General features: G+C 61.4%; 5 protein-coding genes across 6 annotated transcripts in view; 1 reads left to right on the forward strand and 4 right to left on the reverse strand.

The window, feature by feature from the left end:
• Positions 1-149: 149 nt before the first annotated feature.
• On the reverse strand, positions 150-9,682 carry ZMYND10 (zinc finger MYND-type containing 10). Its single transcript, XM_061357338.1, has 11 exons — positions 9,555-9,682; positions 9,153-9,261; positions 8,524-8,640; positions 7,321-7,374; positions 7,099-7,233; positions 5,069-5,157; positions 4,726-4,826; positions 3,273-3,445; positions 2,839-2,964; positions 1,123-1,244; positions 150-219 (listed from the first exon to the last, which is right to left on the reverse strand). The coding sequence occupies exons 1-11, from the start codon at positions 9,650-9,652 to the stop codon at positions 150-152; spliced, it is 1,194 nt and encodes a 397-aa protein (XP_061213322.1). The 5' UTR covers positions 9,653-9,682.
• Positions 9,683-9,811: 129 nt separating this feature from the next.
• NPRL2 (NPR2 like, GATOR1 complex subunit) lies at positions 9,812-12,995 on the reverse strand. Its single transcript, XM_061357298.1, has 11 exons — positions 12,862-12,995; positions 12,678-12,769; positions 12,154-12,322; positions 11,790-11,898; positions 11,384-11,520; positions 10,999-11,096; positions 10,873-10,909; positions 10,623-10,716; positions 10,431-10,548; positions 10,116-10,258; positions 9,812-9,913 (listed from the first exon to the last, which is right to left on the reverse strand). The coding sequence occupies exons 1-11, from the start codon at positions 12,931-12,933 to the stop codon at positions 9,846-9,848; spliced, it is 1,137 nt and encodes a 378-aa protein (XP_061213282.1). The 5' UTR covers positions 12,934-12,995; the 3' UTR covers positions 9,812-9,845.
• Positions 12,996-13,176: 181 nt separating this feature from the next.
• On the forward strand, positions 13,177-15,184 carry LOC133214412 (transmembrane reductase CYB561D2). The gene is made up of 3 exons (XM_061357304.1): positions 13,177-13,336; positions 13,416-13,453; positions 13,628-15,184. Exons 1-3 carry the CDS (start codon positions 13,210-13,212, stop codon positions 14,129-14,131), a joined length of 669 nt encoding a protein of 222 aa, XP_061213288.1. The 5' UTR covers positions 13,177-13,209; the 3' UTR covers positions 14,132-15,184.
• A 229-nt stretch (positions 15,185-15,413) lies between these two features.
• On the reverse strand, positions 15,414-18,217 carry TMEM115 (transmembrane protein 115). Its single transcript, XM_061357299.1, has 2 exons — positions 17,252-18,217; positions 15,414-16,580 (listed from the first exon to the last, which is right to left on the reverse strand). Exons 1-2 carry the CDS (start codon positions 18,103-18,105, stop codon positions 16,382-16,384), a joined length of 1,053 nt encoding a protein of 350 aa, XP_061213283.1. The 5' UTR covers positions 18,106-18,217; the 3' UTR covers positions 15,414-16,381.
• A 1,345-nt stretch (positions 18,218-19,562) lies between these two features.
• CACNA2D2 (calcium voltage-gated channel auxiliary subunit alpha2delta 2) overlaps positions 19,563-27,523 on the reverse strand; it is a 201,859-nt gene continuing 193,898 nt past the window's right edge. For both annotated transcript variants that reach the window (XM_061357268.1, XM_061357269.1), the window contains 15 exons: positions 25,250-25,347; positions 24,953-25,043; positions 24,753-24,815; positions 24,524-24,631; positions 24,344-24,438; positions 24,163-24,257; positions 23,882-23,929; positions 23,466-23,537; positions 23,140-23,292; positions 22,590-22,642; positions 22,444-22,499; positions 22,229-22,352; positions 21,541-21,650; positions 21,236-21,324; positions 19,563-20,841 (listed from right to left, as the gene is read on the reverse strand). In XM_061357268.1, coding sequence (XP_061213252.1) covers positions 20,713-20,841; positions 21,236-21,324; positions 21,541-21,650; positions 22,229-22,352; positions 22,444-22,499; positions 22,590-22,642; positions 23,140-23,292; positions 23,466-23,537; positions 23,882-23,929; positions 24,163-24,257; positions 24,344-24,438; positions 24,524-24,631; positions 24,753-24,815; positions 24,953-25,043; positions 25,250-25,347 — 1,384 coding nt within the window. In that variant the 3' untranslated portion in view covers positions 19,563-20,712. The remainder of the gene's footprint in view (positions 20,842-21,235; positions 21,325-21,540; positions 21,651-22,228; positions 22,353-22,443; positions 22,500-22,589; positions 22,643-23,139; positions 23,293-23,465; positions 23,538-23,881; positions 23,930-24,162; positions 24,258-24,343; positions 24,439-24,523; positions 24,632-24,752; positions 24,816-24,952; positions 25,044-25,249; positions 25,348-27,523) is intronic.

Genomic DNA, 27,523 nt, shown 5'->3' on the forward strand with positions numbered 1-27,523 from the left:
ATGAGGGGTGGCAGGAGAGGCTGAGCCGGGGCAGTGCTGCCCCGGGCTGGGAGCGGGGAGGAGCGGCCTCTACGGCTTCTCTGCCCTGGTCACCGGGCTGCACGCAGAGGGGAAACCCCTGCCTGGGCGAGCTGCAGGCCACACACCAGTCACTTCTTCTCCCCAGCCATCAGGTTGCAGGCAATCTTGTGCTTGTGCCAGTGCTGGACCTGGCATGCCCTGTGGAAGAGAAGCCGCTGCTCAGGGGCTCTGCTGTGATGTGGGGTGCCCAAAGCTTGAGCAGGGGCACAGCAGGGCCATGTCCAACCGCAGGAGTGAAGCAGTGACAAGGACAAACCCCAGCACCATGCTCCTGCGGGCACCGGGGGTGGAGGTGGCAGGGCTGAGCATTATCCCAACAGGGAGGTGGATGCAGCCCCCAGTTGCGGGGCTAAGAGGGTTTAACACCAGCCCTTGGCAGATGGTTCAGGACTAGAGAGCTAATTTACTGCCACCACCCCAGCTGCTACATCTCAGGCTGTCACCTGCACCCACAGAGCCATGGGTGCTTTCCTCCCCACTCATGCCACACCAGGGTGCAGGGGAGGGAGACACTGTCACCATGGGAAGTGCAGCCCATCGCTGCTCTCAGTGTGGGCAGAGGCAGCTGAGCACCTCGCTGTGGCAACACAACCCTCCCCCAGTGTCCTGGCACATCAGCCTTGCCATAAGATGTGGAGAGGTACATGGCAAGTGGAGTGATAGCAGCGCAGAACAGGGAGCACTGGGGGCTGCAGGGGACACAGGGACTGCAGGGCTCCCTTACCGTGAGCAGTACCACTCGTTCCGGCAGCGAGAGCACCGCTTGGCCGCCTCTGTGCCACACACCCTGCAGCGGGGCTTGTCGGGAGCCAGAGCCTCCATCATGTCCAGGCTGTAGGTCTCTGCCCACCTGCAGCAGGCAGAGAAGGGGTGAGCCTGCTCACAGGGAGCTGCTGACAAGCAGCGAGCTGTCCCCACTGCACCCTGTCACACACGGACATCCCCAGCAGTGCCACAGACCCCTCCACCCTCCCAGCTCCATGCTGCTAATGGGGATACTGGTTCCACCGGGCACCCTGTGTGCATGTACCAGGGCCCTACCTGCGAGCCTGGAGCTTCAGCTCCTCCTCGCTGGGGCTGAAGACGCGCTTCACCTGGTGCTTGGCAATGGCCTCCCACTTGCCTGCATTTTTCTTGAGGATGTGGTCCCAGATGATGGGAACCTGTGGGGAGAGGCAGAGCAGGAGGAAGGGGTGCTCACAGCTGTGGTATGGGGGCCTTCAAGGGGACAGGCAGCCCCAGGCATGAGGAGCATGTCCCCCAGGGGGCTGAGCAGAGGCAGCACATGCAGAGAAGGAGCAGGGAGCAAGGGTGTGCTTTTGGGTACACGGATGGAATGGTTCTGCTTGACAATGAGTGAAACGAGGCAAAACCTTTGGGGTCTGGTTGGAAGTGAGTGAAGCCCCTGACTAGGAAGGCCTGGGCTCAGCCCCTGCGTGCCGGCAGCAGTGTGAGCCCCGTGCTCCGGAGCCATTTGCCTGAGCACAGTTTTCCACTCTCCCTTCCCTGAAGGCGAGCACCCAGGGCAGGGCTGGCCAGTGCGAGAGGGAAAGCACCAGCCAAGAGCAGCGTGGGGAGTTCAGGCTCTGGAGATGCTGCTTCAAACGGCGCTGCCTGCTCCAGCAGAGTAAAAATAGCCAGGCCTGGAAGGGGAGGAGGCTGCTCCGGGAGCAACCGAATGGAAAAAGGCCTTTCCTCAGCTTGGCGTGGAGACAAGGAGTGAGTTCACCGCTTTCTGGGCAGAGCAGGGAGCCCCCGTGTGTGCTTCCAGCTGGCTCCCCCTGCCTGCCCCCCGGCTCAGCCCCAGCCCTTGGCAGAAGCAGGAACGGCACCGGCACAAAGGCAGAGCCATGGAGAAGGGCAGCAGCCTGGGCAAGGGCTGGACGAGGTCCCCGGGCAGCAGCTTCCTGTCCCTGTGCCACTGACACGCTGGCAGTTGAGGCCCGTGGAGCTGATCCATAACCACCTCATCCTGCTGCCATCCCAGCCCTAACCACCGGCCTTCTTCTCCTGGCATTTGCCATGGCTCAGCTTTGCATAGGGCACATCACCCCTCTCCTGGGCCTTGCACCCAGCTCTGCTGGGGACAGCATGCTTGCTCTCCTCGCTGCCCAGCCTACCCGTCTGCTGCAGTGAGCAGTGGGGAAGAGCCTCTGCTTTTCCCAACTGCCTCTTTGGAGATGTGCACAGTTTCTCCCCTCAGCTCACACAAAGACACGCTTCGAAGGAACACCCTGCTCCAGAGATTACCACTGCATGGATTTAACCCCCCAAGAACCTCACACTGTTTGAAGACCCTCAGGGATCAAGCTTCATACATCAGCTGGGAACAGTTTGACTCCTCCAGCCTCTATCTCCAGACCTTGGCATCCCTCTGTACACAGTGTGCCAAGCAGCCCATGACCAGGGGGAGTCCAGAATTCAGCAGGAAAGCACTGATAAATGTTAAATGAAGAGTTAATTGTTAAAGCAAACTAGGGTGTCTCTGCTCCATGCAGTCTAAATGCAACCCAGAGAGCTGTTTATAACCCAGCATTTGCGCCTTTAGATGTGACTGCATGGCCACTGCACTGGCAGGACAAGACTCCTACATCACACACACTGGCACCTTTGCTAGCAATAAAGGTGAATTGTGAAATGGGTGTTTGACTGCTTCACCCTGGGCACCACTCACCAGAGCTGAGCTTAGGGGGAGGAAAAGGGTATAGGGAGTTTTCAGGCTTAAAGCAGAGAGGTGCGGGAAGAGCCATGGGATACCTGCTCCAGGACAAGATCCTTTTTGGGGGGAGCTGGCTCTGTCACTGCAAGGTGGCTCAGAAATCTCTGCATCTCCACCAGGTTGGGCAGCTGGTCAACAAGGACATCTGTCAGGAACACACGGAGCTGTGGCCACAGAAGGGAAGAGAAGTGAATGGAGAGAGGTCAAGACAAGGGAGCCAGAGCTGGGGAAGCAGCATGGCAAGAGCAGGGATCTGTGGGGCACTGGCAGAGGGACCCATAGGGGTCCCATAAGGTGCACTTGCAAACACAAGCTTTGCTGCTTCTGGCACGGTGACAGTCCCCACTGCTCTCCCACCACTGGCTTCCAGGAGCCCACAGAGAGGACAAGGAGAGATGCATGGAGGTGCCCAGTGCTGGCAAGGTCCTTCCCGTGCTGCGGGGCTCACAGCCTTTGCGGCGTAGGGACCCACCTTAAGGAGCTGGCTCCTGTTGAAGCCATCAAAGTGGTATTTGCGCTGGCACTCGGGGCTGAGCAGGAGGTTGAGGAGGGCAATCCACACCTGCCCATCGAGCTTGGTCATCTTCACCTGGTCTTCAGGGGGCACCTCGTGCCATGTGCCGTTCTCAAACTTCTTGAGCTTGCCTGAGGGACAGAAGAACACAAGGCTCCAGGGACAGACAGTGCTGCAGCCCAGAGGTGGGGATGCCAGCCTGCACTCACTGCCTCACTGCAGTGCAGGCAAGCCCCTATGCTTCTGCCTGCTTCAGTTTCCCCACCTTTTTGTTCAGCATAGCAGCCTACTTGGTACTGAGACAATATATTAGAGAGTGTGAAAAGCACAAAGAACATGTATTAAAACAAAAGGGTTGTGGCAGGAACTGGAAGATCCCTGAGGTATCTCCCTCTGTACTTGGCCAGGAGTGTAGAGCGCTGGTAGATGGTGGGGGAACCCACAGTGCAACAACAGAGTGGCTCGAGAGCCATGATTTGGGATGCCAGCATGGCCAACACCAGCTTTTCTGGAGTTTCTTCTGCCTGTGAAAGCCACAAGTAGCATAAATACACCCAAAGTGACAAAACAAGCTCCAGGAGCTACTGTGCTGCTCTGGGGGGTGGAGGAGGATGTAACCCTGCATCTGCATAGCCTGGAAGTGCCTTTGCACTCTTGTTTCTTTCTAGGCCCTCCCTCAGGGCCTCAGATCAAAGCTCCCTCTCACCCCGAGCGCACAGGCAGAGGGAAGGGATGCCTTTCATGGCTGGAGGAAGGAGGAAAGCTCCCACATCCAGCTGGGCCCCCCAGCAGGCACAGAGCCACGTGCTTCCCAGCATCTCTTCCTCCCCTGCCTGTGCTGTGACCCCCTAGGTACAGGGCTGTGCTCACCCCTGCTCCGAGGCAGGCAGTGGGGGAGCTGGGGGGTGGCAGGGGGGCAGGAGGCAGGGCTGGTTGTGATGGGCACAACCTGATCAGAGGCCTTTGACAAGAGCGAAGCTAAATGATCAGCAGCCTCAGGGCCAGTGGTTTGCTGCCTGGGAGAGCCCATGGCTGCCTTGAATCCTTCGTGCTGGTCCTATAAAGGCGCAGAAAGGCTGAGATGCACTCTGGTCTTTCTGTGCCCAGGACAAGACTCCCCAGAGGAGCAAGTGAGGCTGGCAGAGCTGCTACACTCCTGTCCTGGCCATGATCAGCTCAGAGGAGGCACAGCCCTGTGTGAGGATCAGCATGGGAAGCTCTGCAGGGGTCCCCAGCCCAGCTGTGCTGCAGCTGCTTTCGGCAGGAAGCATTAGTGAGGAGCAAGGGGAGGAGGCTGGAGGGGAGCGTAGAGGGGGAGCAGCTTTCTGCAAGGGCTCCTACAGCCTATCAGCGGATGCAGGTCCCAGCATGTCACCACAGTGCCCTGGGTACCGCAGGGCAGGATCCGTACCTGCTTCCCAGCAGCTCCAGGGGCAATGCTCCACCAGCTCAACAAGGAGGCAGGGCAGGTTGTGGGTGCTCAGCATCCGTGTCAGGGCGCTCAGGGGCAGGCTGCAAACATGGCAGAAAGGGTGAAAGGTGCAGGCAGACAAATGCAGAACAGATAAACGTTCCCTGAGGCAACTGGGGGAGGCAGGAAAAACACAAGGGAGTACCATGGAGCAGGGTGGGTGCTGCTGCCTTTGCCCCCTGGGGCACTGCCACCATGGATACAGGCAGCTGCTGAGAGGGATCCCATGGAATCTGCATTGGAGAGCTGGGCACATGTGCTCTGCTGGTCCTGGGCAACTCACCTCTCCACCCGGTCAGTGATGAACCGCAGCACGGACAGGGCTTTCAGGGCAATCTCAAACTCCATCGCCTCCGCCTGCTGCTGCAGCTCCTGTGGAGGGACAAGCACAGCCTCAGGATTGCAGGCCCCATTTCCCAGGAGCTACAGGGAGGAAGGCTGTGGGCTGCATCAGTAACCACAGACTGGGGAGGAAACCAGAGCCCTGCAAAACAATCTCTGCTTCTCCTCTTGACTGTGCCAGCGCTGCCTGTTTGACAGGGCAGCTGCAGAAGTGCTCACAGACCATTGCTGCTCCTTCCTCATCCCCTTATTCCTAATGGGTCATGGGAGGCCATCAGCAGCAGTGCCCCAGCACAGGGACACCTCCTGGAAGAGGCCAGTCCCAGACTGCTCCTCTCTCCCATTCTGGGATCATCCTGCAGCCCATGGCCCTGCAGAGACCTATGAGGTTCAGGCAGGGGGAAAGCTGCATGGTCAACAGAGGAACTAGAGGAGGAGGAGGGACAAACTTGGCCCTGGCACAGCTGCAGTCCTACATCCACCCCTCCTGGATCTGCCTCTGCAGCTTGTGTACAGCCAGCTGGAGTATCTGCCTGTGGCTATCCCACTCCACAGCTATGCCATGCTCTCCAGCCACCCGGCCTCCTTCCCTTCCCAGGCAGCACGGACACTCCATGTGATCCCCATGTGCTCAGGGTAACAGCCTGACCACCCTCTGACTCAGCCTCGTTTGGGACCCCTGGCACAGCCGATCTGAGCAGTGCCAAGTCCCTCTCCTCCTCCCCAGCCCCAGATGCTCAGCAGCTCACATTTCTGTGTGCAGAGCACTGAGCTCAGCACCTCGTGTTCCTCTAAAGTGCCACCGCAACTGTTCCCTTACAAATGCCTGTGGTAAGAAGCCCTGTGCTTCCCGTGCCAGCGCCCCACACGCTACTAAGAAAACCCTATGGGCTCTTATCCCCCTCCCTCTCCAAACTCCTGCAGTGAGGCCCTTTTGTAGAGCTCCTCCTGATATTCAGACCTCATCTCCTCTGCCTTCAGGCAGGGATTACGTTTTGCCTGTGCTTCTGGGGGACAACAGAACAAGTCCTGCTCCAGGGGTTATCACCACGCAGAGTCACAAAGGACAAGAGGCTCCACAACACAGGAGAAGGCAGGAACAGCTTTTTCATAGGGGGTTATTGTACGTGGAGTCAGGAGGGGCTGGAATGAATCAGAGGAAGCCAGGCTCCTTGGGAGACGAGTGCTTTTGAGAATGCTATTGGCTGGAAAGATTGTTTTATTTTAAACTTGAGCCATGTCAAAGCACCAACAAAGACACCCCTTCCCCTCCCCAGCTGGGAAAACAGTTCCTGGAAAACATCCCTATTGTGCTCCGGAGCCCTCCAGTTCCTTCCCTTCTCGGGAAGAGGAGCACGTGCTCGGGCAACAAGCCAAAGCATTGAGGTCCAGCCAAGTCTGCAGTCACTTTAACCCTGCTGCTCCAGACACTGCTCGTGGTGAGTGCAGTCTGAAGGTGCTGGGAAGCACTGGAAGCCAAGAGAGCTCCCACACCGGGAAGGTGTGCACAGCAGCCTGGGAGCACCTCAGTGGGAGCAGCTCTGGACTCGGTGCTGGCCCGGACCAGCACAGAGAGGAGGTGCTTCTCAGAGAGCCAAGCAAACTGGAGGGAAACGTGTTAGGATGATTCCTCATCATATTATACACTGATTTCGGGAAGGATCCCTCTCATGGTTAACCCTGGCTGGCTCTCAGCAGCAGCCAGCTGCTAAGGTGGCTTCACAAGCTGCAGGGAGACACAGCCACACAGCTTTCAAGAGCAGTGGCAAATGGCCAAAACCCCTGCAATGAATGCTTTGCCTTACTGTCAGCTCTCCAGCATCCCCCCTCAGAGCTCAGACCGTGCCCTGCAGGAAGCCTCAGGCTGGAAGCCGTGGCTGTCTCCATGGGGAGACCCCCTCTGTGCCTCTTCAGGCTGCCCACATCCTCCATCACATGTGTCCCCAGTGAGCTACAGTTCTCTCTCCTCACCTGCATGGATGAGGGGCTGGCCACATCCTCAGGACAAGGCTGTCCCTTGGCACCCCGAGCTGCGAGCAGCGTCAGTTTTCGGTGGCAGTAATCAATCAAATCCAGAACGCTGTCCTCTGCTGACTCGCAGACCTCCTTCACAACAACGGGAGTTTCACAGAGGGTCAGCCCCACGGCTGTGGATTCCATCCCCAGCTGAGGAACGCTGAACCTGCCCCTTACCTTGTAAAAAAACACTGTCTCCAAGAGGTTAATGATGGAGGCTTCATGACGCAGCTGCGGGAGGGAAATGACGGAGTTAGGTCACAGTGGAGCAGTCACTAGCACCGAGGGCACAGGCAACGGGACCAAGAAAAGAGCTCTTCTAAGAAGCTGCTTATGTAGATGTGGCCAGACACAAGCCAAGAGCCAAATGCAAGTGATGTAATCTTTAAAACAACTCCAGGTCATGCAGTTCACGTTAATGTTTATGTTAACATGCCTATAACACTGTAACATGCTGATAGAGAACCACGCTTCCCAGCAGGCAGGGCTCTCCAGGGCCCTGGCTTTGTGCTACCGTGGCAGTACAACTGTAGCCCTCAGGCAAGCTGAAGCCCCTGGCACCAGCACAGAGCCACTGCCTGAGACAGAACAGTGCCCTTCCTGCCTGTTGGTGCTGCTCTCAGCCCCCTGGGAATGGGCAGACAGCCTTGTTCAGAGACCAGGAAACATGAGATAGACTGGAGGCAATGCTTTCCCAATACAAATGGCTGCCCAGGGAAGACACCACCTTGCCCCAGCGAGTTACCCTGGGGTTACCCTGGACTGAAAATGGGCTAAAACTTTCAAGCCTTGGACAGATTTGCTTTAGGGCAAGGGAAGCCCAGCTCCTGATATCATCCCTCTGCAGGGAAGCCCAGCTCCTGATATCATCCCATTGCCAAGAGTGGCTCAAGGGACTGCTGCTCCTGGGAGCTCAGTAAGAAAAAACATTTTCCTTAACCTCAGAAGCGTGTAACCTCCGAGAGGCCTCTGCTTAGAGGTGCCAAACAGTGCTCAGAGGGGGGGAATTCCCCAGGGGGGCTGTTGCCTGGGAGTGAGGGTAGCACCAGGTCTCTTTGAGCTCCAAGCCAGGAGCAGCCACCACTAGGAGCAGCTTTTGCTGCATCCCGCAGCTCCCACAAGCTCCTCACTGGAATTAGGCAGGGGTGAGGCCTCTGCAGAGCTGAGCTATCCTTGTCCGTCCTGAGGGCAAGGACACGGGCTTGTCACCACTCATGGCTTTGGGAGCCAGCTGCTTCCCAGGGTCACACTGCTCAGCACCGCTGCTCAGCCTGCTGGGATGTAAACCCCAGCTCCAAGATCTTTAGGGTGAGATGTGTGTTTAAGCACAGTGGTGCTCACCTTGTACCCAGGGTCAGCCCCACTGCCCCCTCTACTCACCACTATGTAGATGGGGAAGGTGCTTCTCGGCTTGAAGTCCTCCAGCCGGCACAGCACAGGGAAGACCTTGTGCTTCCAGATCTCCACAGAGATCAGCTCGCCAATGAGAACAGGAATCTAGAGAGGGAAGGGATGGGGAGAGCAAAGCCTTCCAGACCAGTGCTGCAGGGGGGAGCAGTTTTACTGCTAATGCTCAGCCACAAAGCCTTTGGAGTCCCCCCGTGGCCATGGAGGGAGGGCAGCCCTGGGGCACGCTGCTGCCTTTACATTCACCAGCTCAGGAATCAACAGCTTTTCACCAACAGACCAGTGGGCAGAGAGCTCCTGAGCACCCATCCCTGGGCAGCCCTGCGCATGCGGGGCTGGGACGCCCCAGGTAAAGCGCTGAGATCCATAAGCAGAGGGGCCGGTTCGCAGAAGAGACCAGAACCTCCAAGAAACGAAGCAGAGACGAGCCAGTAGAAACACCGCAGCTTGACCTTTAATTAAGAGCCAACCCAAACCCAACTGCGCGGATACACAACCGGTTCTCCACCCTTCCATCCCCAGATTGCACACTGCCCACCAGCTGACCCCAGCTCCCGCTGAGGGCCTGGCCCGGGGATCCCCACCACACGCAAGGCGCTCACCTTGGCGTAGGTGACCAAGAGCTCCGTGAGGAGCTGCTCCTGGCCCACGGAGGCGCTCAGGATGGCGTCCATGTTGAGCTTCTCCACAGCCTCCTGCTGCCGGAGCCATCTGCAGGGCAGGCAGCAGGCCATCAGTGCCACGGGCTGCTGGCCATGGGCTCCTCATGCAGGGAAACCTGCTCCGGGCACCCCCAAACCCCACAGCGCTCCCTGAGCCTCGTGTGCTCCCTGCAGCAGCAGCTGCACCCACGGCCCTGCCCCTCTGCCTGCCCCCGATGGGGACATCCCAAAACTGGGGTCCTCCTCTCCCGCTACAGCCCCAAAAGGGGCACCCCGAATTGGGAGCCCCCCTCTTCACGCTTCCCGTCCCAGACTCCCCGGGGACCCCCAGAGCCCCCGCACCCCTGCCCGCCGATGTCCCGCAGCTCCGTGCCCTGCAGCGCCCGCACCAGCGCCTCGGCCTCGGCGGGCAACAGCAGCGCCGGGCCCGGCACGGCCATGGCGGCGGCGTCGCTATGGCAACGGGCAAGCGTTGGCGCAGCCTTTCCGCCCCCGGCCGCCTCGGGGAACGGCGCAGCGGCGGCGCGGAGGGGCCTCTGGCGCCCCCTGGCGGCGTGGCGGAGACACGGCGGCGGGCGGGGGTACTGCAGTCCGGGGACACAGCCGGGGGCGGGCGCGGGGCCGCCCCCGCCGTCACTTCCAGCACACGATGATGTTGGGGTCGTTCTCCAGGCGCTCATCCAGCTCCTTGTAACTCATCCCTGGGGGGAGGCAGCGGGGTGTCAGCGGGGTGCCCAGGGGGGGCTGGCTGGGGTCCCCAACCGCTCCCATTGCAGCAGGGCACAGAACCCACCCCAGCCCCATCTCCCGCAGTCGGCACAAAGGGGCGAGGGAGACCCTGACAGCAGTGCCCAGCCCGGGGGGCTCTGCCTCCCACCGGCCCCGAGGAGCCCGGCTCCTCACCGGTCTTGCAGCAGATCTCATCGTAGCTGTGGCAGCCCGTGTACAGCCGCGCCGGGTGGCTCCGCTCGTCCCGGGCCACCTTCACGGGGTATTTCTGCAGCCGTCGGATGAGGCCCTTCATCAAACCAAACTGGATGAGCCTCCTGCGCATGAGAACAGGCTGGGACCCGCATGCTGAGGTGTCCAACTTCTGGTTCCACCATGCCCCACCGTTCCCCACCTACAGACATAGGGACTGGGCACTCCCTCCTCACTCCGCCACCCCTGGTGTCACCACCACCCTTGGGGATCAAGCAGGAGGGTGCTGGGACCAACCTCTCGTCCACCCTCTGGAGCTGCAGGGTATAGCGGGAGATGAGGTCTCGCACCGTGGTGCCAGGGCTCAGCCCGCAGTACAGCTGGAACACATCCCTGAGGCTGGCGCGCTTGTGCCCTGCAGGGACAAGCCACCAGTCAGCTGCCCTCTCCTCCTGCCTCTGCCAGCAGCCCAGCGCGGGGTCCCTGTACCTTGCTTGGTGACGTAGGACAGACACTCCTCCTGCAGACACTTGTCATCCACTAAATCCTGGACCTTTGGCGTGGTGCAGTAGGCATTGGAGTACTGCAGGGTGAGGGGAAGCAGCTCTGCTCAGCCATGGCTCCAAGAGAGACAGACCCACCCCGCTCCCAATCCCACTGTTCCCCTGCATGGCCACCCTGATGGGGCAGCCGCTGCCTGAATCGCATTCATGGCCCCACGCTCCATGGCCTGACCCACCTGGAGGATGGAGACGAGTGTGACAACCCCGTAATACCTGCAGACAGACAGGGAAGCGTGAGACCCCCTCTGCCAGCACCCACCACCCACCTCCTGCCCGCTGGCCAGGCCCTTCCATGCACTCACAGCAGGTTTTGCACTGCGATGCGCACCAAGTTCAGCTCCACATCAGCTTCTGCAGAAATCTTCTGGACGTGCCGAAAGCCATCGATGTAGGGCAGGATCTAGGAGGGGAGGAAGCAAGAGTTAAGAGGAGAGAGAGCAGAAGCCCAAGGCATCACACTGAAGGCCAAGAAACTCCCCTGTGTGCACTCGGACAGGCCAGCTCCATCCCCAGCAGCATTTTATCCTTGTTGGGGAAACTGCTTGCTCAAAGCACAGGGACAAGGGGAGCACCAAACCGTGCTTATTAACGTGGTGATCTGCAGGACAGCTCGACACCCCTCCGCCCCTGGGCAGGATGGAAACAGATCCTGGTCAAAGCATGCTGCCCCCAGTGAAGCACTCAGACCTGCTGCGTGGTGAGATCCCACTGGGAGTTGAAGAAGTCGTCCTTGTCTTGGGTGAAGACGGGGACATCGTACTCCTGCACAATGGGGGGGTCCGGGCGCTGCTCGATCACCTTCAGGTGGATGGTGTTGGACTCATCTGGCAGGGGAAAGGGGCGTGCTCAGTCCCCATAGAAACTGGGGGAGCTCACAACCATCAGCTCCCTGGGGAGCTCACAACCATCAGCCCCAGGCACCACCCGGCTGCTCAGAAGTGTCTGCAGCCATCACCCCATCCCTTCCACCACTTTGAGCCACCCAGGGCAAGGCTGGATCAAGCACAGGCAGAGTGGATCCAGGCAGGGAAAGGCCCAGCTGCCTCCCTGCCCCACTCCTGCCCTTACTGCTGGGCTGGCAGGGCTTCCATACCTATGGGCAGGGTGCACTTTCCTTTGGCATTCAGCTCCTCCAGCAGGATGGTCATGATGGGAACCAGCTTCTGCTTACTCTCCTCGTTGGAGATGAAGCCACTTTCTAGCTATAAAGAGAGCAGAAAACCAAGTCAGCTCCGCCCCACAGGACAGGAACCAAGATGTGGGGTTCTGCACATCTCGGTTCCTGTTCTCCCTTCAAGTGATGTGTGGGTAAAACCAGCGTGATCACCTCCTGGCTGTAAACCTGGGTCCCTGCCCCAGTGACACCCAGTGACCCACAACATGCACCAGGTCACTGGTGGCTCTGTGGGTCGCATTGTGAGGCAGCCAGCCTCTGCTCACACCGGCTCAGGGCTCACCTCCAGGGTGGTCAGGTAGCCAGCCAGCTTCTTCACTATGGGCTCCAGCGCACAGGCCTTGGCTCTGGCATCGCACACGAAGCCCAGGTTGAAGAGCAGAGCGTTTCGGCTGTACTTCTTGTGCTCGATACACACAGGGCAGCCGATCAGCTTCTTCTCCATGGCTGTCCTGCGGGATGACAAGTATAACCTGCACCTATGCCCTCAGGGCAGCCTGAGCACCACACAAGGATAGTTCTGGAAGTGGGGGCTTCTCTGCTCTACATTTAAAACGATCCCTAATCCTCAGATGGCCAGAGTGCAAAACACACGCAATGAAGGGGTTAAGAGAGTCCACCACCAGGGAATAAAGTCTCCGTTTAACACCAGCACTGCCCTCAACACTCGTTTGCCCTTCTCGGAGCTGGCAGTGACAGAACCGCACGCAGCCCCGGGTACCCAGACCTCCCGCACGGGTTATCACGGGCACCAAAGGAACGGGGGGACCCCACGGACAGATCCCCGGCGCAGCCCGCGGCACTCACACGGTGATCAGCTTGTTCTGCAGCTCGGGCTTCGTGATGACGTACACCTGGATGGTGTCGAACAGCTCCCGAGAGATGAAGTCCTCCGGTACCTGCAGCGGCACAGGCGGATCAGCCCCGCTCCCGGTCTCAGCCCCGGCCCGCGGTACAACGCTGCCGGGCGCCCATGGCCGGGGCCCCTCACCTGGTAGGTGATCTTGGGTCCCAGCGTGGGGTGGAACTCGCTGAAGAACACGCACTCGATCCTGCCGCCCATGGCGCACTGACGGGTCGGGACGAGCCACCCCGCTGCGGCACGGACGGCGGAGCAGCCACCGCGCCTGCGCCCGGCCCCCGCCGGCCACCGTAGCGAGTATCCCGGGGGCCGCTCCGTCACACGGCCGCGCCGGAGTGGGCGGGCTCTCCCCTGAGTGACGCCACCTACCACCAATCAGCGCCGTCCGCCAACGGACGGACAGCTCCCCTCGCCCAATCGCGGCGTGAGGCGCGGCGCGCCCGGCTCGGCAGCGGCAGCAGTTCCCCCGCAGCCGCCATGGCCCTGGCGGCCGAGACCGAGTCCCGGCTGTACCGGTCGCTGCGTGCCGCCGCCGGCGCTGCCGCGCACCTCGTGGCGCTGGGCTTCCCCACCGGCGTGGCCGTGCTGGCGCGGCCCGGATCCAGTGAGTGCGGGGCGGGCGCGGGGCCGGGCGGGGCGGGCGGGCCGCGTCTCTCCTCAGCTCACCAGTCCTTCCCTTGCAGGCCTCTTCTCCTGGCACCCGCTGCTCATGGCCCTCGCGGTAAGTCCCGCCGCCCGGTTACCGGCCCCGCTGCTCCCCGGCCATGGGCACGTCCCCTGGGCCCCGCGGGTCCGGGGACAGTGCCCGGCCCGGAGGATGAGCCCCGTGTCTGCCTTCGGGGGTGGTGGGAGGCTGAGCCCCGGGAGAGCCAACCCCCTGCCCTCTGTCTCCCAGTTCTCGTTCCTGATGACCGAAGCGCTGCTGATGTTCTCCCCGGAGACCTCGGTGCTCCGCTCCTTCTCCCGCAAAGTCAAAGTGCGGGCGCACTGGGCCCTGCAGCTGCTTGCCCTCGTCTGCGCACTCCTGGGGCTGGGCATCATCACCTACAACAAGCACCAGAACGGCAAGGCACACTTCGTGACCTGGCATGGGCTGACGGGGCTGCTGACCGTGCTGTACGCGGGCGGGCAGTGCGCGGGGGGCGTGCTCCTGCTCTACCCCAAGCTCATGAAGAACTGGACGCTGGCCAAGCTCAAGCTCTACCATGCGACCTCGGGGCTGGTGGGCTACCTGCTGGGCTGTGCCAGCCTGATGCTGGGCATGTGCTCCCTGTGGTTCACCACCTCGGTGACCAGCGTCTCCTGGTACCTTGCCATGCTGTGTCCCCTTCTCACCAGCCTGGTTATCATGAACCAGGTGAGCAACGCTTACCTGTACCGCAAACGGAGCCAGCACTGAGGGCCTGACACAGAGCTGAACTTCCCCTGCGTGAGTCAGCAAGGTGAGGGCTCCCCCTCGCACCCCCTACGGGGTTCCCCTGCTCTCATAGGGTCTCCTCAGAACTCAATTTCTGCCTACTCGTCTCTTGTCCTGGATTGTCCGTAGTGTCTTGTCCCCAGGGAGCAGCTACAACGTGCGTGACACTGAGCAGGCAGACGCTGCCCTCCTCATGCCTGCCTTGGTGGGGATGTTTCCCAACACAAATGAAGCTGCTGGTCCCTGTGGCAGCTTGGTGCTCACTGCTGGGAACTGTGGGGTTCACTCAGGATTCGTGTTCCTTTTCACTTCCCACCCAGGGCTGCATTGGAGCAGGCAGGACACGAGCCAGTGTGCCCTGATGAGGAGGGCATGGAATCGCTGCTCATGCAGGAGGCTGTGGTGGCACCACACTGCCTCTCCTGCCATGGAGGCAGCTTGGCTAGTAAAAGCACAGGTACGGTTGTGGCTTCAGCCACAGGAGAGCTGAAGCAGAGCGGCAGCACCCATGCCAGATGCAATGGACAGCAGCGTGTTCAACCCCACAGCACAGCCCCATGCAGGGACCTGGGAGCTCCCCAGGACCAGCGCAGTAAGCCCAGCCTGGCAACCACAGATCCACGCACAAATCCTTCCTGCAGGCTGGGAAAGCAAAGCTTCAGCCTGTCAGGAAGGGGGTCATTTTATAAAGCAAATTCCCAGGCCGGGCTGCAAAGCAGCAGGCTGCAAAGGAGCAGGTTTGTCCCTCTGAGGGGCACAGGGAACAGTGAGAGCGTGGGGGAGCAGGGCTCAGCGCAGACCTGGGGACAAGCCCTGGAGCCAGCCTACAAAACAGTCCCCCCAGGAAGGCAAAAAGGAACATCCTCCCCTTGCCAGCACAACAGCCTGCCTTCGTCCCACCCAACACTGGGTGTCCTTCTGCTCCTCAGCACGTACCCTGCTCCTAGCAGGGCTGGGCAGCTGGGAGCAGCGCCCAGGCTGGAACATTCCTCTGTATCCAGAGCTTTTATTCAATAAAGATTTCAGGCAGCTACAGTGCAACAAGCCCTCTTTACTGCTGGGGGGGGCTGTGTGTGGAATTCTGGGTGCAGGCAGATATCCCCCCCACCCCGCACAGTTCTCACCTCCTGCTTGCAAAGGGTCTTTCCCAACCTGCTGGGAGCCTCTGGGAAGAACCCTCCCTCCTGAGGCTCCTACAAGGGAGCCTGCAGGGGCTGCTTTGTGTCTGTCCCGTGCCCTGCCCGCACTGGGCTGCAGAGGCGGCTCTTTGAAAGAACTCTTTATTGAAACCGAACCCTCTGTGGTTCTCCCAGGTGACAAAACCTCGTGTGGTCCTTTAAAAAAATAATCACACACTATCATCCCGTGCCCCAGGCTGGGGAGCGCCCGGGGGTGCAGGAGCTGGGAGGAGGCTGTCAGGGAAAGATCCTCTCCATCCAGAGAAAAGAACAAAAAAGCCCATCAACACAGAGGAAGGGAAAGAGAAGGGGGAGCCCATATTCTACCTGCAGGGTAGAAAACCTGCTGCTGAAGAAGCAGCAAGAGCCCCACCGTAAAAATGAATCCCAGCTTCTAGTGTAATCTGACAAATGGATAAACCAGAGAGCAGCCGAGGGCACCGGCTCCTCGCAGGGCTTTGTGGGTGACAGAGGGAGGAGAGAGCCCCACTGTGAGGGGCTGGGTGTCTCCTGCCCCGTGACCTGTCGCCCGCCTGGCAAACCACTGACCTCCTGCTGGGGCCGAGGGAGGCTCCCCACAAGAAAGGGATTGAGAAGAGAAACCCACCAGCCTTCCCGTTCCCTCCGTGGGGACAAAACTACCTTCAGAACGGAGGAAGTAAGTGTGGAGCGCTCTGGCCAACCCCGGGCGCAGAGGAGAAGCGAGGAATCGCTGCCGACTTTGCTCCTGCATGGGTAAGCAGTGGCCTGGGGCAGGGATCAGCACCATGTCCCCTCCCAGAGCAGCCCCCACTGCCGGTGCTGATGTCCATGGGCTGCCCTGCGCCGAGGAGAGCGGCTCGAGGATCCTGTCCTTGTGGTGGTGGCAGCGTCCTCGTCCTGCGTGCCCGGTGCTGGCCGCAAGCAGCAGCGAAGCATTGCAATGAGGTAGCCCCTGCCTCTGCCGCCGGAGGAGTCCCCGCGCCCACCAAGCACCCCGGCGGTGGGGGGCACAATGAGGGTCAGCAGCTCTCCAACAGAGACCGGGCCGGGAAGGGGGCGGCGTGTCAGCCGGTCACAGCTGTGCCGGGGCATCCTGGAAGGTGATGAGGTTGGACTCCTGGCTGGAGCCCTTCCCGGCTGCGCTGGGGTCAGGCAGCAGTGGGCTCTCAGCCTTGACTGTCACTTCCTCCTCGTCATCCTCCATGCTGGGCCAGGCTGACTGGTCCTCCACTCGCTTCAGCCGCTCGTTCAGGGCCTTCAGGGCCAGCTGCCTGTGGGGCAAGGGCAGACAGGCAGGTTACCTTGGGTGAGACCTGGCCCCGGCTCCTTCCCAGCAGGGGAGGATGGATTCAGCAGCGCTGGAGGTGACCCAGTGTACCTGGGACTGCCCCATAGAAACGCTCTCACACTACACATGCAGGGTTTTCATGCCAGGTGGAGCGCCTGGAAGCTGCCTGATGGCACACAGCCGCTTCGGGAACAGGGGAAAAACAGAGAAGGGGAAAGCTGAGTGCCAATGCCTGGTCCAAGCCTTCCTGCTGGGAGCCGGAAGGATAATGCTGGATGTGTGGGAGGGCCGGGGCATGGCACTGACTCACACCTCTCCCTGTACCAGGATGAACGGCTGCAGGGCTGCCACAAGCAGGGGGCCACCTCCCATCCCCTTTCCTCCTGCAGGGACCCCAAACCCCACCTGCCCCTTTACCAGGATCTCCCTGCTCTCCTGCGCTTCCACCATCGCTCCACATGTGGGAGAGCGGGACAATGCCCCAACACGCCTAAAATGCTCCCCACCACCTCCATAGCACGGAGGGCGGTGCTCCTGGAGAAGGTTCCCCTGAGCACCCCGCACCCAGCCCTTCCCACCCCTCCTCATTTAGACCTTAAACCTGACCCTCCCTGCCCACAGACACGATCCCCAGGGAAGCAGGGCGAGTGATACCTTCTCCTCTCGGCGTCCTGGGGGTCTGTCCCCGGCAGGCTGATGGTGATGGACGACGGGGCACCCACATCGTAGCGTTTGACTGTCTTGCGGCAGACCTTCACCTTCACCAGGATGCTGTGAACCAGGTTGGCCACCAGACCCACCACGGGCTGCAGGATCTCGGGGAAGAAAGTGGCGAAGGCGAAGTGGTCGGACATGTCTCCGCGGCCTCTACTGTGCCGCTGGTAGAAGCGGAGATAGACCCAGCCGGAGAGGAGCCCGAAGCCGTACGAGGCCAGTACATTGCTCTCGACGAGCGCAGCGAGCCGCAGCAGAGCCAGGAGAAGGAGCAGGAGCACGGGGACCGCCTTCATCCTGACCTGGGGCACCTTCAGCACCGTGCTGTCCCCCATCGTCTGCTTGAGGGCCACCAAGACTCCCCCGAGGAAGCCCAGCCCGCCGTGGATGCGGACGGCGAACAGGTAGGCGAGGTGGAAGGAGGCCACGTAGGTGAGGAAGTAGGCGAGCGCCGCCAGGAGCCCCACCGAGACGTTCACCACCGCGAAGAAGACGAGCAGCTCCAGGGCCCCCCAGAGGGGCTCCAGCAGGCGCCCGGCCGCCCCCAGCGTGGCCAGGCTGGCCGCCAGGCCCCAGGCGCGCTGCTCCACCAGCCCGTGCGTCAGCAGCGTCCACACCCAGAAGTTGGGGGGCAGGAGGTAGCCGGGGGTCACCCCCAGCCCGTAGGCCGTGTCCACGCCGAAGGACAGCAGGTACAGCAGGAGCGCGGCGCCGCTCAGCGACTTCACCACCACGCTGGTGCCGGCCAGAGCCGCCAGGAAGTGCTGCCGGGCCACCGGCAGGTACCGCCGCATCTTCGGGCCCCACCGGCGGAGCGGAGCGGAGCGGAGCGGGGCTGGGCTGCCCCGCGGGGGCTGCAGCGCCCGGCCTCCCCCCGCCAGGCCCCGCTCAGCCCCGGGCCGGGCCCTCCCGCCGCCGCCTCAGGCCGCGCCGGAGCCCGCTGCTGGGCTAGGCCGGGCGCGGGCAAACAGCGGCGCTGCGCATGCGCGGGGTAGGGAAGGGGAGGGGCTGCGGAAGAGGCAGGGCCGGGGCGGTCGCGGAGCATGATGGGACATGTAGTGCCGGCCGGTGGCGGGGCCACGGGCACGGGGACTCAAAGGGGGCACAGACACAGGTGGGCACAGATGAAGCAGAAGCATGGGGGCACACAGTGATGGGGTTGTGGAGATGGGGTCACAAACCCGGGGTGGGAGCGGACACTGACATGGGTGGGCTGCGCACGGCGGGGGGCACTTGGGGGCACTGACACAGGATGGATGTGGGGGCACAGGGATGCGGGGAGGGGACCACGCAGCGCTGAGGAGCCGGGAGTGCCGCACCTGGGCAGTGTGTGAGCCCGCAGCCCTGCCTGCGCCCTGCCCGGGTCCTGCCCACTGGCCTCGAGGTGCAGGCAGGCTTGAGGCATCAGCACCCCGATGTCCCCCCCGCCCCGTGCCCATGCACCCGGCCAATGACGCAGCCACCGCCTGTGAAGTGAAAATATGAACATTATTTAATAACGGAGTCTCTGTAATAAACCATTTGAAAATATTTTACAAGGAGTCACACGCACGATATTTTACAAATCGTCTTTTTTTTTTTTTGTTGGGTTTTTGAAGTTTTCCAACTCTTCTGTACAAAAAAAAAAAAAAAAAAGAAAAGAAAAAAAGAAAAAAACAACCCCAAAGAAATTAAAAATAAATGAAAGAAAATCAGTTAAAGCCCAATGCTTTTGAATGAGCAGAGAGAAGCTTCCAGGTGGGGAACGGGGCAGGATGCGACCCTGGTGGGACCGGGGGCCCGGGGCCACGCCGCCCCTTTGTCTCATTGGTTTTTAACTTAAAATAGACTATATATGTATATATTTATAGGTATGTATAGTGGTGGTTTCTGGCAGAGCACCTAACTAGACTACAGAAGTACACACACTCCCGGTAACACAGAGCCATCTGTTCAAACACGGTTCCCAGAGACAGTAACCAAACACACACTGAAAAAGCTACAAGCAGAATGACCATTAATTAACCCCAGCACTAATTAGCGCCTGGCACCCTCCCCAGCCCCCCCGGGGTGGCCGCGCTGAGGGGGCTCCCCTGGCCTGGTTGATGGGGTGGCTCTGAGCAGGGTCCCCAGGGGGTGAGGAGCCCCTGGCACTGCTGGGAGCAGCGGGGGGCAATGGGTGGTGGGTACAGCCCCCCATGCACTGCAGCACCCAAGGGTGTCACAGCTGGGCACCCTGCACCGGTCTCACAGCACCTCTCCTGTCTGGGGTGCCAGAAGATGCTATGGGTGCCGTGGGGTGCCATTTCTAAGCAGCTGCTCCATCTGCCTCTTTGGCACCCAGAGTTTTGGCTGGGGCACAACACCCTCATCCAAGTGCGCCAGTGTGAGCCCCAGCACCCCGGGACACCCCCAATGGTGGGTGCCCGCAGCCAGGACCATAGCAGCACCCAGGGAGCAGCCCCGCTCTGGTGCCCCAAGGGATGGGCAGGGGGGCCTGGCATGTCCCTTCTGGGGACACGTGGCACCTCCTGCTCCACTTCTCACCATGGGGCACATGGTGCAACCTGCCTGGGGACACATGGCACGTCCCCCTCGGGCACAAGCGCCACGCTCCCCTGGGCACTGTGGTTTCTTTGGCAGGGGGGCTGCGTAGGGCTGGGCGGGCAGGGTTTCACAGTGATCTGCAGAACGGAAAAGAAACAAAATACACTTCTTTTTCCTCTCCTTTTCACCCCAAAAGCTGTGCCCAAGAACACACGAGCGCGGCTGAGCCCGGGGCAGGCACCGGGGCTCCATCCTGCCCTGGCACAGGAGATGGCCACTGCCCCCCCCATTCCATCCCTGCCTGCGTCCGGCCCGAGCCCGCAGGGATGCTGGAGCTCCCAGCTGCCCTGCGCGCCCTTGGGGGCTGGTACCTGCTGGAACAAACAATACTGACCCGCACAGTCAAGTCCTTTTCTCTCTCTTTTTTCTTTTTGTTTGTTTTTGTTTGTTTTTTTTTTCCTTTTTTCCTCTTTTTTTTTGTGTTTTTCCCACGTGTCCTCACTGCTGACAGCAAACACCGCCGGTCTCCAGGCGAAAAAATGTCGGAAACTCGATGTAGAAAGATCTGCTTTAAAATCTTCAGGCTAAAAAAATAGGCGAGGTGGATGGGGGTCGTGGGCACCGCCGCCGCGTTCCGAGTCCGAGCGGCCGGGAGGGCAGGGCCGCGGCACCGACCCCGTCCCCGCGCTGCCGGGGGGCCCCTGCCCGCACCCCGGCTCTTCTTTGGCTGCGGCCGGCGGGGAGCGCCGGGGCGGCACCGCGAGGTCCCCGAGGCGATGGAGGGGACGCTGCTCCCGCTCCGCCGGGCCGGGGAAGGGGATGGAGATGGAGCTTGAAACGAAAGAAAGCTGGCGGGGGGGGGACGGACCGGGGGGCTAAAGGCAGGCGGCCGGGGGCAGCGGATGCCGGCTGGCGCTGGAGTAGAGGAGCAGCAGCTGCAGGGAGAGCAGGACCCCCAGGGAGGGGGCGAAGGAAGCCCCTCGGCCGCAGTCTGAGGTATCTTCCTGGGGGGGGGCAAAGGGAGAGGGGCCGTGGGGCATCCCCAGCAGTGCCTCGGCACCCCTTCTGTACCCCCTGCAGCAGGACCCCGCAGCACTGCCACCCTGGGAACACCCCATGGTGCTGCTCTCCCCGGTGCTCCCATGGCTCTGTTCCCCCCAGGAGGGTACCCCATGGCATTGCTCTGCTAGGGACCCCCCATGGCTCTCATCTCCCCAGGGGGCACCCCAAAACTCCTGACCCTCTCCCCCCAGGCTCTGAACCCCCATCAGGGGGTCCCTCCACATCACTGCACCCCTGGGACCACCCATGGCTCTTTCCACCCCACCCCAGAGGCACCCACTGCCCCCATCCCTCCCAAGCCCCCCCCAGCTCTGCGCCCCCCTGCACCCCACGTACTGTTGCATTGTAGTCGAAGCAGATGTGGGGTCCTTTCCGGTAGCGGGGCCTGTCCACCAGCTCACACTGGTTTGGGTCCCTCGGGGGCGCTTTGCAGGTCAAGGAAACCACCAGGGACAGGGCAGTGGGGGCCCGTGGGGCACCCCATGGCCATCCCCTTACCCTATGGACACAGGCTGGCTCCCTCCATCCCTGCCAGTCCTCACAGCTAGTGGCCTCCCTGTCCTGCCCCACAGACCCTGCCTGTCCCCCCACTGCTCTGCCACCATGTCCCGGTGGAACACAGCTGGGACACCAAAGGATACCTCTTACCTCCGCCTGCAGCAGCTTGACCGACTCACACTGGCTGCAGAGGGGCTTGTCAGCCACCACGAAGAGCAGGTTGGTGTTGGCCAGCCTCTGCGCATGGAAGAGCCTGGGGGTGCGACAGCAGCAGGGACCCCACTGACCCTGTGCCCTGATCCCCCCTTGGCCCATGGTGCCAGCCCCGCTGGTGGGTGGCTCTAGGGAGGGTGACCCCATCCCCAGTCTGAGCCCCATCCTCATCCCCATCCCCATCCTCATCCCATCCCTACCTTAACCTCATCCCCATCTCCAGTGTCATCCCCACCTCCAGCCTCATCTCCAATCTCACCCCTGTACTCATCCCCACCCCCAACCTTATCACCATCCTTGTCCTCATCCCTGTCCTCATCCCTATCCTCATTCTCCACTCTCTCCCAGTCCCCATGCCAAGGGGCTGCCCAGAAAACCAGCTTTTCAGAGCTCAGTCCCACTTGGAGGGGCCTTGGGGATGTCATCATCATCCCACAGCCCATGGGGACACTACCATTGCTCTCTGTCCTCCCTGTTTGGGTTCCACAGCCCCCCCCCCCACAGCTCCCCCAAGTGCTGCACAGCATCTCCCATTGCCCCATGCAGGTGGCCTGGCAAAGGCAGCCTGGGGCTGTCCCCAGCCCTGCTCAGGTGGTGGGACAATGGGGACGGACCCACCTGGAGCAGTTGCCGCAGTCGATGATGGCGTTGTAGGTGGCGTTGACGGTGCTGAAGTAGTACTGGGTCTGCTTCATGATGCAGCTTGTCTCCCTGGCCTCCATGCTGTCCCCCGCCACCTCCTCTGCGCCAGCACAGCACCGTGGGCCACGGGACATGGAACCCCCACCACAGACCCCAACCACATCCCCTGCCCACCCGAGCCAGGGACTCACCCGTCTGGAACCAGGTGCTGTAGGTGAGGCCGTACAGGAACTGCTGGAACAGGGACCTGCGGAAGGACAGCGCAGCCACATCAGCTGGCCCGGGTCCAGGACGCACTGGGGCCACCCCAGAGCGGAGGGGATGGGGCAGGACTCACCAGGCTGCAGCTGATGTCCACCAGGCGAGGCTCAGGAGATCAGCCACGGTGGGCTGCGGGCACAACCATGCAATCAGCCGGGCTGGAAAAGCCCTTTAAGCTCATCCAGTCCAACCGTTCCCCAGCACTGCCAAGGCCACCACTAACCCATGGCACCGAGGGCCTCGTGTACACGGTGTGTGAACACTCCTAGGGACTGGGACTCCAGCCCTTCCCTGGGCAGCCTGTTCCAATGCCTGAGCACCCTTCTAGTAAAGAGCTTGTTCCTAATACCCAATCTAAACCTCCCTGGCACAGCCTGAGGCCATTCCCTCTTGTCCTATCTCATTACGTGCCCAGCTCCCTCCTGGCTCCATCCTCCTGTCAGGCAGGTGTAGAGAGCGATCAGGTCCCCCTGAGCCTTCTCTTCTCCAGACTAAACAGTTCCTCATCAGACTTGTTTGAGAGGAGGGCAGTGGGCCAGCAGGTCCCACATGGGCTGATGGGAACACACTTACGGGTCCCCAGGCTCTTGGACCACTGGGAAGCCACCATTCCCATGGGTGCTCACCACAAAGACGCCCCGGGGTGCAGCACCCGTGTTGCTCTGGGCCTCGGGAGCACAGACGGACTGGAAGTCATAGGACTCTTTGCGGGTGTAGAAGGAGTTGTTATAGAGGGCGGACATCAGGTTGGCATCCACCTCGCTGAAGAACTTGCCCACCTGGGATGAGGACACCGAGTTGGCACCCAAACCATGGGCGCACCTCGCCATGGGTCTCCCCTGGGGGGCACTCGAGTGGGGCTTTGTCACAGCAGCCGGGATGTTAGCTCAAAGGTCTCAGCTCCCTGCTGGCATCCCACACCCAGGAGAGCTGCTCTGTGGGCACTGCTCACCTGGTACCAGTGGTCCTCCTGGTTGGAGAGCACCAGGAAGCCCCCATCGTCGATGAGGACACAGATGAGGTCCTGGGGAAGGAGGGCAGCATCACCCAACCCTGGCCATGCCCAGGGCAAGGCAGGAGAGGCAGGGCAGGGGGTGACGGGCAGGCAGGCAGGCAGGAGGGCAGCACTGTGTCCCCAAGCCTGGGGGCTGCTCAGGAGCATCTTGGTACCAGGAGCACCCACCCTGGGTGCAGGGAGCGGGAATCACCACCCAAGCTGGCAGGTTCAACATCCACCTTGACAGGGCTCCATGGGCCAGGGTGGAAGCACTGCCCCAGACAGCACAGGCAGGGCACAGGGAGCCCTCCCAGCCACGCTCTGCTCCCTGCCTGCTGTCCCCCACTGCCACCACCCTGACCAGCACCCACCTTGTTGTTGGCCTCACAGTCCATCTCGCAGCTGGTCAAGGGGTCGCACTGTCAACCACAAACAGGGCAGGGGCCAGGTTAGCAGGACTGCCCTGACCCCAGGAGGGGACACGCGGGGTGGTGTCCCCAGCGCAGGGTAAAGGTGCCCCCATAAAGTTGAAGCAGGCAGGGCTGTGCAGGACACACAAGCCCAGCAGGACCACAGGCACCAGCAGTGCTCCGCAGCAAGCACAGCTCCCTCCCTGTCCCCATCCCCACGCAGGGCCCCAGGGCACACGTACCCTGCGGGCGCCCAGCTGGTCACGGTCTGTCCGGTTGCTCGCCAGCACTTTGAACTTCTCAGCCCAGGCCTCCAGGTCCAGCTTCACCCCCACCACTGGGGCAGTGGGGAGACGGGGTGAGCATGGGGGGGGACTGAGGGGGACCCCAGCCTGGTGTCGGGGCACCCAGCTCCCTGCCTACCTGCTGGTTTCAGTGTCTTGCCCCCGATGCTGAGCTCCACGGCGGTGCTCACCAGGATCCCGATGGTGTTGTTCTCCAGGTCCAGCTCCCGGTAGCTGTCTGTAGAGGGCAGGGGTGGCTTCAGGGGACATGTGGGGCCAGTAGCAGCCAGTGCCACCCCCTGCTGCCCTGAGCTGGCACCCACCATCCCTGTAGGGCGGCTTGAAGATGTAACCCTTGTTGTCCAGGCTCCTCCGGTAGAAACTGGCATTGAAGGGCTCTGGTTCCTCTTCCCAGTCATCTGCAGCCCTGGGGGAAAGCAGGCACAGCAATGATTGCCCCCTGCCTCTGGTCCCACCAGAGATGGCCCCACAGCAGCAGACATGTCGCTGCCTGGGGATGAACATGCACTCAACCCCCACGCACTCACTTGTTAGGGAAGACGCGGGTGATGCCCCCATCAGTGGCTGCGAAGACAGCCAAGAGGCTGTACCTGTAAGGAGAGGGGCCGAGCACACCAGGCATCAGTGGGGTTTTGCTCTGCCCCATTCCCCATCCCCATATCGCATCCCAATCCCGCTCTGTCCCCAGCCAGTGCTGCCTGAACCGGGCCACCTCGCCTCCACATACGTGTTGAGGTCCTGGTCCTTCCAGACCCGCTCCACCAGCTGCTGCGTGATGCCCGTGTCCAGGATCAGGTTGTGCAGGAGGAAGTTGTCACCTTGGGATGACGACAGAGAGGAGGAGGCGGTGAGGGCTGGCCCCATGGAGGCCACCTGCACCCTCCTGCCTTGCCCCAGCACTCACTCTGCAGCTCCTGGGACCCCAACCCCGGCATGGTTCACCCCTGCCCCATCTCCCTCTTCACCCCAGTCCCTCCCAGTTTCCCCAGCCAGGCCCCCCCACCATCCATCCCTGGCTACTCACACTGCTTGGAGTCTGGGGTCACCTTTTCCATGAGGGCAATAAAGTTTTCCAGGAACTCGGTGTTGTTATCCGACAAGTCGAGGTCTTTGCAATACTCTCTGGGGTTTGGGGGACAAGGTTTGTGGTTCGCGAGGATGGAAAAGGCAAGGTCAGTTCTCCCCCAGGACAGCGGGGCGGGCGCTGGTCGTGCTGCCAGCACCCAGGCTTGCTGGGGGACATGACGGTGGTGACGTGCCACCACTCCTGTGAGCGTCACCCTGCCAGGCAGGTGGCTGTGGGCATCTCTGCAGCCAGCCTCTGCTGCCTGCGGTGCCAGCGGCTCAGCCACCACGGCAGCCATCCTGTCCATCACTTCCATGGGCACCTCTGCCAGGGCCAGGCTTGATGGATCCCAGTTAGCACGGAGTAGTACATCCCTGAGCCTGGCTCTCCCCATACTGGTGGGGCTATTGGTGGGCCTGGGTGACTCTGCCACCGTACTTACCTGTGGGACCCTGGGGAGCGGGGGCTCTGCTGTGGGTGCCAGCGGGGCTTTGCCTGGGGCACACCCGTGGCTGTGCTGGTGGCACCAAGCAGGCACTTGGCAGCCATACCTGCACCTTTGGTTAGGTGCTGGGTGAGTCCCAGCAGAGGAGGTGGGTGCTTGCCTCTGGGCATCAGTGGCCCTGAGCCCCTCCTGGGACAGGCACCATGGGTGGTGCCACATCCATGCCCCAGCCCTGCTGATGTGGGGATGGCTCTAACCCTGTCGGTCACCATAAGGATCTAATGGGATGGCACAGGTCAGTGTGAGCCTCTCAGCCCCAGTGGCTGCAGGCAGTGCCGGGGGTCAGGGCTCCCCCTGCTCACGCCCCCTCCACCAAGCTCCTGCCTCTGCCAAAAAACCTCATGAAGAAGACAAATGCCGGAGCAGGGGGTGGCAGGAGCCTGCCCATGGGGCAGCTGAAAGAGCTGGGACCCCCTGGTCAGCCCCTGGGGAGCAGCCACCTAAAGGTCCACCCGACACGCACAGATACAGGTACTCACACACCCATGGGGACATATGGTTTCTGAAAACATCCATGGCCCATGGCGTGGCAGATCATACAGTCGCCCTGGGTGCCACCCCGCTGCGCGGGGCCTCCCTGCTGCAGGAAGGTGCTCACAGCGGGGTCTGAAGGGCTCATCCCGATTGTCAAAGCCTGCTTTTCCCTCTGGCTGCCCCAGGCTGAACACTGACCCCATCACTGTGGCATCAGTGGGGCAGGCAGGGGGCAGACCCACTCCTTGAGCCTTGTACATCACCTCTAGCTGTTTTCTTAGCACATTTCTGGGCAAATCTTTTACTAACAGGGTTTTCCGTTTCTCATTAACACTCTGCTTTGGCCCCCAGTTTTCTGGATCTCACCCCTGCTACTCCATCCATCACCCAGGGACCAGGTCTCTCCGCAAAGCCAGGGCTGCGCAATAACTACAGTTTGAGCTGGTTCACCCCAAACTGGTGTGAGAGAGCTGGCACAGCCTTGACCTGCTGCAGTCCCTAAGAACTGCAAGGATGAAACACCTCCTAATGGGGCATTGAGCTGTTATAATGACATAGAAATACATAGGTGATGAGCTGGCAGTGTTCATTAGGGCTGGTCAGAGATTGCACTGCAGTGGCAGGAAGGGCAGGGTGCCAGCAGAGCCATGGGGCTCCCTGCTCCCAGCTGAGCAAAGGCCCTTTGTCCCCGGACGGGTGGCTTCTGGAGCACAGTGTGATGGGGAAGGGCTGAGGGACCTGGGGGGTTCAGTCTGGAGAAGAGAAAGCTCAGGGGGGGCCTTATTGCTCCCTACAACTGACAGGAGGATGGAGCCAGGAGGGGCTGGGCTCTGCTCCCAAGGAACAAGGGATGGGACAAGAGGAACCGGCCTCAAGCTGCACCAGGGCAGGTTTAGATGGAGCTGAGGAACAATTCCTGCCCCAGAGGGTGCTCAGGCATTGGAACAGGCTGCCCAGGGCAGGGCTGCAGGCACCGGCCCTGCAAGTGTTCACACCCCCTCAGTGCCATGGGGCAGTGGTGGCCTTGGCAGTGCTGGGCATGGTTGGACTGGGTGAGCTTAAAGGGCTTTTCCAACCTGGTTTATTGTGTGATCCTACGACTGGGCTGTGGCACAGCCCCAGGGGGGCGATTGGTCTGTCCCTGCTCACAGCCTGCAGCCTCCCCAAAGCCCTGGGCACCCCAAATTTGACCCCAAACCTACCTTCCTCCTGCCTACCCCCGCAGCCAGCACGACTGTATGATGCCACTGCAG

Source organism: Neopsephotus bourkii, unplaced genomic scaffold, assembly GCF_033783945.1.
Source record: "Neopsephotus bourkii isolate Nb327-2 ecotype Australia unplaced genomic scaffold, CSIRO-AGI_Nbou_v1 NB_887, whole genome shotgun sequence".
Taxonomy (NCBI): domain Eukaryota; kingdom Metazoa; phylum Chordata; class Aves; order Psittaciformes; family Psittacidae; genus Neopsephotus; species Neopsephotus bourkii.